We start from the raw sequence: 12,478 nt of genomic DNA on the forward strand, positions 1-12,478 counted from the left end.
TGCCTTTTTGGCCTATTTTCATGATTTCCTAGAGTTGTAAAAGACCGAACTCCTCCCAGGGATTAAACCCCATTCTTTTCAAATTTGCGCAGTGGAATCTTGACGACCTAGGATCTAAAAATTGCATTACATTACATGTCACTTAGCTGACGCTTTTATCCAAAGCGACTTACAGTAAGTACATTCAACCATAGGGTACAAACTCTAATTTACAATTTGCTATAGATGAGTGGCGTTATAAGTGCAATTTAAGTGCTACAATTTGTTAGTCTTTTAGTTGAGGTAGAGTCTGAAGAGGTGTGTCTTTAGGTTGCGGCGGAAGATGTGAAGGCTCTCCGTGGTCCTGGTGTCTTCAGAGAGCTCGTTCCACCATTTCGGAGCAGGACAGCGAAGAGTCGTGATCTAGTCGAGTGTTTTGCTCTCAGTGAGGGAGGGACGAGTAGTTTTGCAGATGCAGAGCGGAGAGTGCGGCTCGGTATGTGGGGTTTCACCATGTCCTGGATGTAAGCTGGACCCGATCCATTCACAGCATGGTACGTGAGGACCAATGTTTTGAACTGAATGCGGGCGGCCACCGGTAGCCAGTGAAGAGAATGGAGGAGTGGAGGAGTGAGGGAGAATTTCGGAAGGTTAAAGACCAGTCGAGCTGCTGCATTCTGGATGAGCTGCAGAGGTCGAATGGCGGTAGCGGGGAGACCTGCCAGGAGCGAGTTGCAGTAGTCCAGGCGTGACATGACAAGAGCCTGAATCAGTACCTGCGCAGCCTTCTGAGTGAGAAGGGGACGTATTCTCCTGATGTTGTAGAGCGAGTATCTACAGGATCGCGTTGTCGCAGTGATGTTGGGAGTCAGGGAGAGTTGGCTGTCGATTGTGACGCCGAGGTTCCTAGCGGTTAAAGTGGGCGTTACCACAGAGTTGCAAAAGTTGACAGTCAAGTCCTGGGTTGGAGAGTCTTTTCCTGGAACGAGAAGTAGTTCAGTCTTGTCGGGGTTGATTTTCAGATGGTGGGCGGACATCCACTGAGAGATGTCAGTCAGACAGGCAGAGATCCGAGTGAGGGAAGGATAGAATTAGTTGGGTGTCATCGGCATAGCTGTGGTAGGAGAAGCCATGTGAGCGAATGACAGCGCCGAGAGAGTTGGTGTAGAGAGAGAAGAGGAGGGGACCCAGGATGGAACCCTGAGGATCTCCCGTAGTAAGAGGACAAGGTTCCGACACAGATCCTCGCCAGGTTACCCGGTAGGTGCGGCCGTCGAGGTAGGACGAGAGAAGGGAGAGAGCAGAGCCTGAGACACCAAGTTCCTGAAGGGAGGAAATAAGGTGGTTGATTGTGTCAAATGCAGCAGAGAGGTCCAGGAGGATGAGGACAGAGGAGAGAGAGGCGGCTCTAGCAGTGTGGAGTTGCTCCGAGACAGCAAGGAGAGCAGTCTCTGTGGAATGGCCTTGAAGCCTGACTGGTGGGGGTCAAGGAGGTTGTTATGGTGGAGATAGGAGAGTTGGTTAAAGATCGCACGTTCAAGGGTTTTGGACCAAAAGGGAAGAAGAGAGACCGGTCTGTAGTTGTTTTCTTCAGGAGGGTTGAGGGTAGGTTTCTTCAGGAGAGGGTTAACTCTTGCCTCCTTCAGAGAATTGGGAAAACAGCCAGATAACAGAGCATTGTTGATGAGACAGGTGAGGAAATGAAGAGGGTCAGGAGAGATAGATTGTAGAAGATGTGATGGAATGGGGTCAAGAGGGCAGGTGGTCGGACGGGCAGAGATTACAAGGGTAAGAATTTGGTTAGGAGATGGGGGTGAAAGAGGAAAGTAAGGGCAGAATGAAGATTCGATTCTGGATTGGTAAAAAGAGCTTTTGGCAGCAGAGATAGAAGCAGAAAAAGAGGAGAGAAGTGATTGAAATTCAAGCAGTTCATCGGGTCTTTTATATTTACGCCATCTCCTTTCCGATGCTCGCATGGTGGCTCTCATGGCACCGGTTGAGACAGCCACGGAGCCGCAGGGGATTTGCCAGTCCGTCGGGTCGTAAGAGGGCAGAGAGAGTCTAGAGAGGAGGAAAGAGTTGAGAGGAGAGTCTCAGCAGCAGCGTTCGGATGCAAGAGTGAGAAGGAGTCAGTGGAAGGGACTCCTTGGGGATGTGTACTATCAGTCTGAATCTAAATGATCATGTATGTATTAATACTTGCCTTTTAATTCTAACCTGAAAATTACCAAAAGTAGTCTTGTGATTGCAAATTTGAAGGAAAATGGCTCATGTATGGTATTTTGAGAAGCTTTAATTTTGGAATAGTAGATCAGAATGTCCTGATTAACCCTACGTGACACTTTGGGGATATGTACTATCCGCCTGAAGTCAAATGATCTTTTAACTACTTGATAGTTTCCTTTTTCAATCTAATGCGAAATTGACGAGATGTAGTTCTGTGATGGAGAGTTTAAAGGAAATATGCTCATGTGTGGTATTTTGAGAGGCTTTCATTTTGGAATGGTACATCAGAATGCCCTGGTTATCTCTGAGCGACAGCTTGAGGATGTGTACTATCAACCTGAAGTGGAATTATCATGTAACTATTGAGTGTTTCCTTTTTTCCCCTTCTAATCTGAAATTGACCAGGTGTAGTCTTGTGAAGGATTTTGAAGGAAGTTGGATGTTAAAGATGAATTTGTCAAAGCAGCATTTCTAGTGTTGATCCCTATGGTTAACGACAACTGACTCCTGGATTATTTGTCCAACGGCTGCAGGAGTTCTTGGCTGCGTTTCTAGCCATCCGGCCGGTGCCCCGACGTGCGGAGTAGCGAGGACCCAACACTGCTTGCAGCTTTAATGTTCTTATTATTGTTTGTCAGAATAAAAAAATTTTGCTCATTCAAAGTACTATGCATATTCTGTCAATCATATGGGACAAGGTCTATTTAAGTCTATTTGAATTCTAGTTTGTACAAAACGGGGTAGTACAAGGGGGATGAATACAATGCAAGGCACTGTATTTTTCCACGTTTTTATTTTTAATTTTTTTACTGAAAATAAAATAGCAATAACTAAATTTCTTTGCAAACAACATATTTAAACAACAGGATCATTAAAAAATATATATGATGTGGGTTCACATGATCAGGATGGTGGGTTTCATAGTGTCTTGTGAGTCCATACAGTCTGCCGTCAGTATTTTAGGACACACTGAGCTCTCAGTCTGTGTGTGTGTGTGTGTGTGTGTGTGTGTGTGTGTGTGTGTGTGTGTGTGTGTGTGTGTGTGTGAGAGCGGTTGGAACACAGTACATGTCACGTCAGTTCTGCTTTATTTATTTTTCTTTCTTAGGTTCAACCATATGATATACTGTAGTGCCCTAACATGTCTATATTTGTCATGATTTTATGTTGTTTTACCTGTGTGGGTCGTTGATAAAGTTTTCAGAGTTTTCTTTATGAGCCCCCCCTCCCCTCCCTCCCCAGCCCATCAGGTGCTCACGCCTCTTCCATCTATATCACCTTCCCCTCCCCCACCAGCAACGACCCTCTCTATTCTGGAGAGAGACGTTAACCGGCTCTTTAAAAGACAAAATCCCCGTAAGGCAGCCGGCCCGGACTCAGTTTCCCCTCACACCCTGAAGCATTGTGCTGACCAGCTGTCTCCGGTATTCGCTGACATCTTCAACACCTCCCTGGAGACATGCCACGTACCAGCCTGCTTCAAGGCCTCCACCATCATCCCTGTCCCCAAGAAGCCCAGGATCACAGGACTCAATGACTACAGGCCCGTCTCCCTGACCTCTGTAGTCATGAAGTCTTTTGAACGGCTAGTCCTGACCCACCTGAAGTCCCTCACCGACCCCCTCCTGGACCCCCTGCAGTTCGCCCACAGAGCCAACAGGTCCACTACATCCTCCAGCATCTGGACTCCCCAGGAACCTACGCTAGGATCCTGTTTGTGGACTTCAGCTCTGCTTTCAACACGATCATCCTGTCTCTGATGCAGGACAAACTCTCCCAGCTGCACGTGCCCGACTCCACCTGCAAGTGGAGCACAGACTTCCTGTCTGACAGGAAGCAGCATGTGAAGTTGGGGAAACATGTCTCAGCCTCTCGGACCATCAGCACCGGTTCCCCCCAAGGCTGCGTTCTTTCCCCTCTGCTCTTCTCCCTGTGCACCAACAGCTGCACCTCCAGCCACCAGTCCGTCAAGCTCCTGAAGTTTGCGGATGACACCACCCTCATTGGACTGATCTCTGGTGGGAATGAGTCCGTCTACAGGTGGAGTCTGACCATCTGGTGTCATGGTGCAGTCAGAACAACCTGGAGCTCAACGCTCTAAGGACAGTGGGGATGGTTGTGGATTTCAGGAAGAACAGAGCCCCACCCTCCCCCATCACCCTGTGTGACTTCCCCGTCACTATTGTGGATTCCTTCCGTTTCCTGGGCTCCATCATCACCCAGGACCTCAAGTGGGAGCTGAATATCAGCTCCATCACCAAGAAGGCTCAGCAGAGGTTGTTCTTCCTGAAGCAGCTGAAGAAATTCAACCTGCCAAAGACGATGATGGTCCACTTCTACACGGCCATCATGGAGTCCATCCTCTGCTCCTCCATCACCGTCTGGTACGCTGCAGCCACAGCCAAGGACAAGGGCAGGCAAGGGGATCAGCTGCAATCTGCCGTCCCTGCAGGACTTGTTCGCTTCCAGGTCTCTGAAGCGAGCTAAAAAGATCGTAGCCGACCCCTTCTCTTATTTTATACTAACCCATAGCCTTATTCTACTTACCCATTGCATTAGCATTTCATTTTATTTTATTACTTGTGCACTGCTGTCTTGTTGTCTATTGTTACACCGTCTATTGTCACACACCAACCGCCAAGACAAATTCCTTGTATGTTTTTGACATATTTTGGGAATAAATATTTCCTGATTCCTGATGACAACAAGCCTGTTAGCCTCTCTTCCCCTGTTGGCTGATTCATTACCCTCATTGATAAGCATCACCTTTGTTTTGTGCAAATGTAATGTTTGTGTTGTTTGGGGGTTAGTATACAGTGTACAGACAGTGTACTTAGCCACTGGGATCAACTGCGTCTAGCAGTTTAGAGTTCATCTATCCATTATCATTCATACATGGTCAATCCCAGTTAACCTCAGACAAGCGACGGCGTACACCCTGGACAGGTTGCCAACTAACAACCCTTCACACACATAAATACACATACACGCAATTTATAGTCACTAATCAACCTAATGCCCAGAGCATGTCTTTGTACTGTGGGAGGAAGCCGGGGTACCCGTAGGGAACCCACATGGACACCACACAGAAAGACCACTGGATGGAGTCAAACCCAGGACCTTCTTGCTGTGAGGCAAGAGTGCTAACCACCACACCACCCAGAGGCAGAGTTCCGAGTTGTGTTATTACAGAAAATTAAAAACGTAACGAAGATAAGTCAAAGCTGCAAGCATTGATGAACGCACTACGGCATTCCATCAAACAAAGTTTTTGCTTTTCATCACCGATTCCAACCCAAACCCATAATCTTTCGGTTTTGGCACACTGTTCAAATTCATGTAATCCTACAGTGGGTAGAAAGTTGCTTCAACCAATCAGCCGCGGCCATCGACATACCTTTTTTTGTAATACTTATTGTAAACACTATTGCTACTGATGATGAGGCCGAAAGAAGTTCTTGGTATAGCGAGTACCGCCCAAATGTGCCAAATGTACAAAAATAAAATGGTTAATAAATAAGAATACAAACAGTTTCCATAGGTTGCTGCAGGATCGATGTTGTCGGCTGCTCGGGCCCTAATAATAACAGAAAGCAGGAAGAGGCAGAAAGTACCACTGGGCGGATTTGAAGCATCCACCTCAATATTACAAGTTACAATATATTAGAGAAGATGGAATGAATATGAACAAGATATGATTACATAAAAATATGAAATATATATTTTATGCAAGACATAGGACATATGATAACAGTGTCAATATTACATACAACAAAGGAGAAGAAAACATTGATGTGTTGGAGTGTATACACCTGCAGTAACACTGATAATAATGCTACTTGCCCCAATGAGTGTAACAATTATGGATACTGTTCAAAACTTGAATGCATGGACAATACTACATCAAAAATCTATGACAAAACAGTAATTGGATGTTCTAACACAGTTAGAAACATTTTAGGGAGGGACATTTTTTCCTGGTAAAGTATTCGTGAATTTGCTGCCCCTAAATCATATTGAAAAGTCTCCTATGTTTATGAACCCAATCGGCTGAGAATGAATGCATGGAATAAAGCAGCTGTGTGTATTCTTAACTCAGGGTGGAGGAATATATTTTGGAGTGCATAGGTAATGGCATTGTCTTTTCGTGTTTCGGGTCTATATGCAGAGTGGTGCGGATCCAGACTGGGCGGTGATGTATCTAAGGGGTCTTTTCAAGAATTTTGTTCTTGATGTGATGGGACTGTATTCCTTGAGGACTGTAGTTGCTGTCTGCTTCTTGATTGAATATATTTTTGAGCATGTCAACCAACTAGCACACTCTCTGAGAACTTCTCTCTTTTCCACTCTCCATATTCCACCGTATACAGCTGTCCTGGCCAATATTCATACAAAAGAAGGGAAAACAAAACAGAGAGAAAAACACATAGCATGGAGCCCCCGGCCAACGATCTTGAAGGACTGACTAAAATGTGCAGCCTTTGCCATCATTGTGTTGCTCCAGCTGATGATATTGCTAACGTCTCTCTATGCGCTTGACTCTCTCACACAGAGGCCTCCATCCTCTCTTATGATGGCAGCATGTATATGAAGGTGGTGATGCCGAACATCATGCACACTGAGGCTGAGGACGTCTCCCTGCGTTTTCGCTCCCAGCGGGCATATGGCCTACTCATGGCCACCACTTCTCGAGAATCAGCCGATACACTCAGGCTGGAGTTGGATGGCGGTCGCGTCAAACTCACGGTCAACCTAGGTATCGTATGGCCACTGCCACCCATCAGCCTCCACACTTCCACCATCACCCTGAGAGTTCACTGTTGAGTGGTGACCTCTATCTCTTTTTGCACATCTTTCTTTATCAGTTACTCATCCCTATGACACCTCAAAGGTTTTTCCAGGCTTTAGAAAATTGTTTTGCATGGGTATACATGCTGTTTTATGCATTCCATTGCCTGCTTACTGAAAACCCTTTACAAGACAAAATGTTAGGCTACACATCATAACTTCATTTATATGGTTTGGTATAACTTCTTTGAAACAGAAAGAAACACAATATCTGTATTCTGTAACATAACGTTTGAGACAGTAACAGCACAATAAGTACATAAAGATGAAGTAATAATAATAATATAATGTAAAAAATATTTCTACTAAACCTTTTGAAGAAACAAACCACTGCCGAGTATTCTCACTGATTTTCAGTCCATCATTCAACAGGACATTAGAGAAACCTATCTCGTCTTTCTCAATAACCTAGTTTTCTGTCTCAGATTAAGTCATTTCTCTAACACCTTCCTCTTTTTTTCTTTGCAAATAATGGTGTCTTTTCTGGAGGTCTATGCTTTTCAGTGTTTTGTCTTTATGTTTATATGTCAATTTCATTATCCATCATGCTTTGTCAAAAGATGGTATTCACCCCTTCAAAGGCCTTAAGCCTGCGGCCCGTCAGGCGAACAGCCCGAGAACAGAGCCCAGCTAAACCTACAGCTGGCTGCGACCCCAAATACTTCCCAACATACTTTATAATAAAGTATGTGAATCATACTTAACAATGTATATATTGAAAATAACATTAAAAGTCTTTATAAAACAATTGTAAGAGTATTGGCAATATTAACAGACATTGGCTGGTATTTCCAAGCCACATAGTACCCCAGATTTTGGTCAACAATTTTATGTGCAAATTTTAATTGTTCAGAACTCATACGATTGCTTGGCTTTTGTTAATCTTTGTGAATGACTACAGAACATTTGTAAAGTTATTTGGTAGATCTAGCCTCTGATCTTAGTGACACACGTAGCATACTGTAATTCTCCTGATCTGATGGTTGGGGTTACTGTGCCTCTGCATGGTGCTGGTGCTGATTGGATCGTGGCTGTTTGCTCCCACTTTTCTGTTGCGGTTGACGACACATGAAACCACCAGCCACATGGTGATCAACCCTCACTGTCTTCACAACTGCATACAGTAGTTATTCGGGCCTCTGTGGGACTGTCGAGAAACTTTAGAATTCCACTTTCCATTGTCTTACAAAATCAACATTGTATCTGTATCAATATCATATTAAAGTGACAAATTATCACTTTGTATTTCTTGACTTCTCAAAAATCCGTAGCTCTTAAACAGATGGCTTATACAGTCTTCCTAGTGCGGAGGATTTGGAGCCTAAGGCTTTGACTTTTCTGTTCTTAATTTTTCAAACCTGAGGGACAGTCAGTGTTGGGTTGGACAAGTCATGTAGCTGGTACTACAAGTGGCCATTTTACTGTAAACATTAAATAAATTTCAACTCTGGTATTATGGGTAACTTTGTACAACCAGCGCATCTATGATGAATTCATGCATTATCGTATTTCCTATTTAATTGTGTTTTTGAAAATCTTTACGGTATATAATTTATTTCATGGTAATTTAGCATGAAGTGGACTAAATACTAAATTAATAAAATGGCTGCCTCTCTGCATGTGTACGTCCCCGGAAGGGTGGACTTTTTGTTTTTGGATGTCTGCAGCAGTAACCTTGAAGGATGCAATTTCATCTGTCATTTATTCTTCCCCATCTAGACTGTATCAGGATAAACTGTAACTCCAGTAAGTTAACACTCAAGTTTCATTTTGCTTTAATGTTGATGGTATGTTGATGTTGTTTTGTTGTTGTTCTTGAAGGACATGTTTTTAATATGTACCTGCACTGCCCTCCACATTCTTCTAAATCTTAAATGAAGGATATGTTCACTCAATGGGTTAAACTTCCCATAATTCAACAGGAACCAAAATTTAACAGTTAAATGTAATGGTTAGTGATCCATTTTATTTATTAGATATTAACTGCTTTATACTACTATTCTCTTATTTGCCATCAAGAAATAAAACCATTGTCGCACCATTACGACAACATAGCACAACAACTTAGTTGTGGCTGAGTGGTACTCAGGTCTTAAATAAATGCTTAGTGTCTAGTCTTAATAATCTAGATCAGGGGTGCCCACACTTTTTCGGGCTCGCAAGCTACTTTTCAACTAACCAGGTCATGGCGATCTCCCCCCCTCCCTGCCGGGTGACGGGGGGGGGGACTGGTACTGCCTTCGAGATCGACTGGTCATCGCGATCAATCTATTGGGCACCCCTGATTGAGAAGAAGCAGTTCAACATCGTCTGTTCATTAGGTGCACCCCAAAGGGTGAAATAACCTTAAGAGTGAACCCCATCTACAATGCTGCAGAACCCAATTTGTAACATAATTACTTCCATCCAGTAATTTTACAGTAATTTAGAGTAATTGCTGTAAATAACGGCTACATTACACTATGGTGCACTAATGAGAAATGATCAGCAGCAATGTATCGTCGGTGTGCAATTGAAAAAATATATATCTTTGTCTTTGAGAGAAATAACATATTACTAAAGGTGAAAGGTCAATCAGAAACTGAATTTAAAAACATTCAATCTTAAATTCCGCAAAACATTGAGGGAAGTTTTGTAATTTTTAGGAAAATTGTATCCAACCCCATGAACTATTGGGTCAGTTTATATTCTACACAATGAAAGTTTACTAATGGGATTTTTTTTATTGCAACTACATGAGTGTCTGCTGCTTTTTACAATGTAAAGTTGTTTATGCAGATTGCTTTTACTCATTACGAGGTCGTTGAGACTTTAACTGTCATATCTGTTATTTATTTTTGTTATTTATTTCTGTATATATACATATATGTTACATACATATGTATATATATATTAGGGCTGGGCAAGTTAACACGTTATTATCCCTTTAACGAATTAATTACTTAACGCCAATAATCTTTATTTTAAAATTAATTGAAAGTCATGGGTCAAAGGAGGAGGCGGGGGTTCTGATCAGTATGGACTTGGGGGGGTGTCATCATGCGTCCCAACCAATGAGAGCATTCTGGGGCGCGCCTAAGTCTGCTGCAGTGCGCTCATATGAACCAACTAATGGAGGACAGAAAAATGGATTTCATTTCATTCATCTCTAAGGCAGAGCTGATAGAGCCCCAGTTATTAGTAGCCTGTATCGCTGTAAGTGTGTTTTTAATCTTTTTTACGAAAAATGTTGAAAGAAAACCCAGTATAAACATGGACTTCACAGAGTGAAAGGTCCATGCATAGTAAATCCCTGCAGCGCAAGGACACGCAGACGCAAGAGTCTCTTGCGTGTCCCTTGCGTCTTTGTCTTTTCACACCTCCTTGCGTGCGTCGACCCATTTTTCTAGACTAGCGTCAAAAGCGACGCAGCCTCCCGCAGCCCACAAGGCTGTGATTGGTCTGCTGACTACGTCCTTTACTGAGTCTCACATTTCCGTTTTCATAGCACAATACGGCCATTATTAAAACGAAGAATGTTTACAAGAGAACGGATCAGATTGAAGAGCTTTAGTCTGAAGAAATGCGTGAATATGAGCGCTTGTACAAGCCGTCATTGGCGATAAGGACGCCGGATGGCCTCTGATTCATGGAGGGAGATCTCCACAAAAGAGGGGAACAAAGTCGTGGAGGAAAATACGGGACAAATGTGTCCGTGATGAAAAGCAGCAGTGTGGATGCACGGGGCAATAAAGTCTATGATCAATAAATAAAGCAACCAGCGACTTCCACACACAAAGACGTGACTCTCCAGGTCGTCTTCAACAGAACACGTTACTCCACCTGTTGTTCTGGAGGTGAATCGCTCTGCAACACACGCAAGACTTTACAACCAGGAAGTGAAACAAGTGCGTCGACACGACGGTGCGTAAAGACGCAGAAACATGCGCCAGCCTTTATTGCTGGACACCTGCTACTGAACTTAGACTATTGATAGATGGATAGATTATTGATAGATTATTAATAAATAGATTGACTGTTTTTACATATTGAATAAAAAATATATATAATTATATAATGAATAAAAAAAGTATCTCCTAATAAATTGAATTTGTCACACAAAAACGGGTAAACGTTTAAGATCCCAGAGAAAGTTTCTAAGTCCGGACTTGACTCCAAGTCAGTTGGTACCTCAGGTTCCTTGTATCCGTCTCCAAAAACTCCAACCATACCGTCCAGTAGTATAACATATCAGGGATTCTTGCTTTGTGCTGTTGTGGCCTGTCAATACCAGCCTCGTCGTTGGGGCAACACCAATGTTGCCCAAAGCTGAGTATATTGGCTAAATTGTAAGTCACACGTTTTTTTCTTTAATCACCAATTGGTGCTTCTGCACGCAATTTTCAGGTTGCTGCTAGGACTGCTAAATCGCACGTGAAGAAACGACGTGCGTTGACAGGCAGGGATGTGCAAGAAAAGCATACACTTTGCACGGATATCATGTTTTATAAATATTACTGGGTACATTTCATATTTCAAAACACCAATATTGACATTTTTATACTTTATTACGAGCTTTTCCTTTGGCTCAAGAAGGGGTGCTTAAGGTGGAACGACGCCTCGTTGCTCCCTATTGGCCAGCCGCTGATGGTTTGACTTGATGACATTTTACCTCAAATTTTTCGAAAATAGATGAATTTGATCAAGCCCTGGATCAAAAAGATATTATTTGTAACAATTAGGCAAGAATGTCTGATATGGCTGAGGTTACTTTGTGGTTTTTGTTCTGATTTTATCTTCAGAAAAATCAATGAAGAAAGAAATGAAAGGAGGTAAGGAAGGAAGAAGTGAGAGGAAAGAATTTCTGTAAGCCTATGATGAGTAAAAGCAATTTGTCCTAGTGTAGTAGCCCTTTCTATTGGAGAGCCATGTCTCTTTACTGCAAAATATTGGTGAGGGGTATTTTATAATTATAAATGTCAAGTACTTAGTACTGTATTTCACTGACGAAACCAAACCTTAGTTTCCCAAAAGCATACTTTGACTCTATTAAAGCAATTCAGCTAAGCTGCTTGGTGGATCCTGCCAATTGTTGAAAGCCGAGAGTTGGGAAACAAAGGTCTGGTTTTAGCCTCAGGATGTTTTTAACTTTGTGATTGAACATTGTTCCCAGGCAAGGGACCGGAGACCCTGTATGCTGGGCAAAAGCTCAATGATAATGAATGGCATACAGTGCGAGTGGTGCGTCGTGGCAAAACCTACAAGCTAACTGTTGACGATGATGTAGCAGAAGGTACTTACCTGCATCAACTTGTTTTTTTGCTTGAAGGCATGCTTATTGTTGCCTTGTCAGCGGTATTGCGCCATGCGGTGGAGTTGCCGTAGAGAGAGCAAATCTGTATTTTATTCTGCTACAAAGACAGCAGGTAGATATTTAAGCTTTGAT

The 12,478-nt window shown here is 43.1% G+C and overlaps 1 protein-coding gene across 1 annotated transcript in view; it reads left to right on the forward strand.

Annotated features, from left to right (window-relative positions):
* Window positions 1-12,478, forward strand: part of nrxn3a (neurexin 3a) — a 119,226-nt gene that overhangs the window by 66,853 nt on the left and 39,895 nt on the right. The window contains 2 exon segments of the mRNA XM_078089104.1: window positions 6,758-6,961; window positions 12,206-12,325. Of these exon segments, the coding sequence (XP_077945230.1) occupies window positions 6,758-6,961; window positions 12,206-12,325 (324 nt within the window).

The sequence above is a fragment of the Gasterosteus aculeatus genome, chromosome 15, assembly GCF_964276395.1.
Source record: "Gasterosteus aculeatus chromosome 15, fGasAcu3.hap1.1, whole genome shotgun sequence".
NCBI lineage: Eukaryota > Metazoa > Chordata > Actinopteri > Perciformes > Gasterosteidae > Gasterosteus > Gasterosteus aculeatus.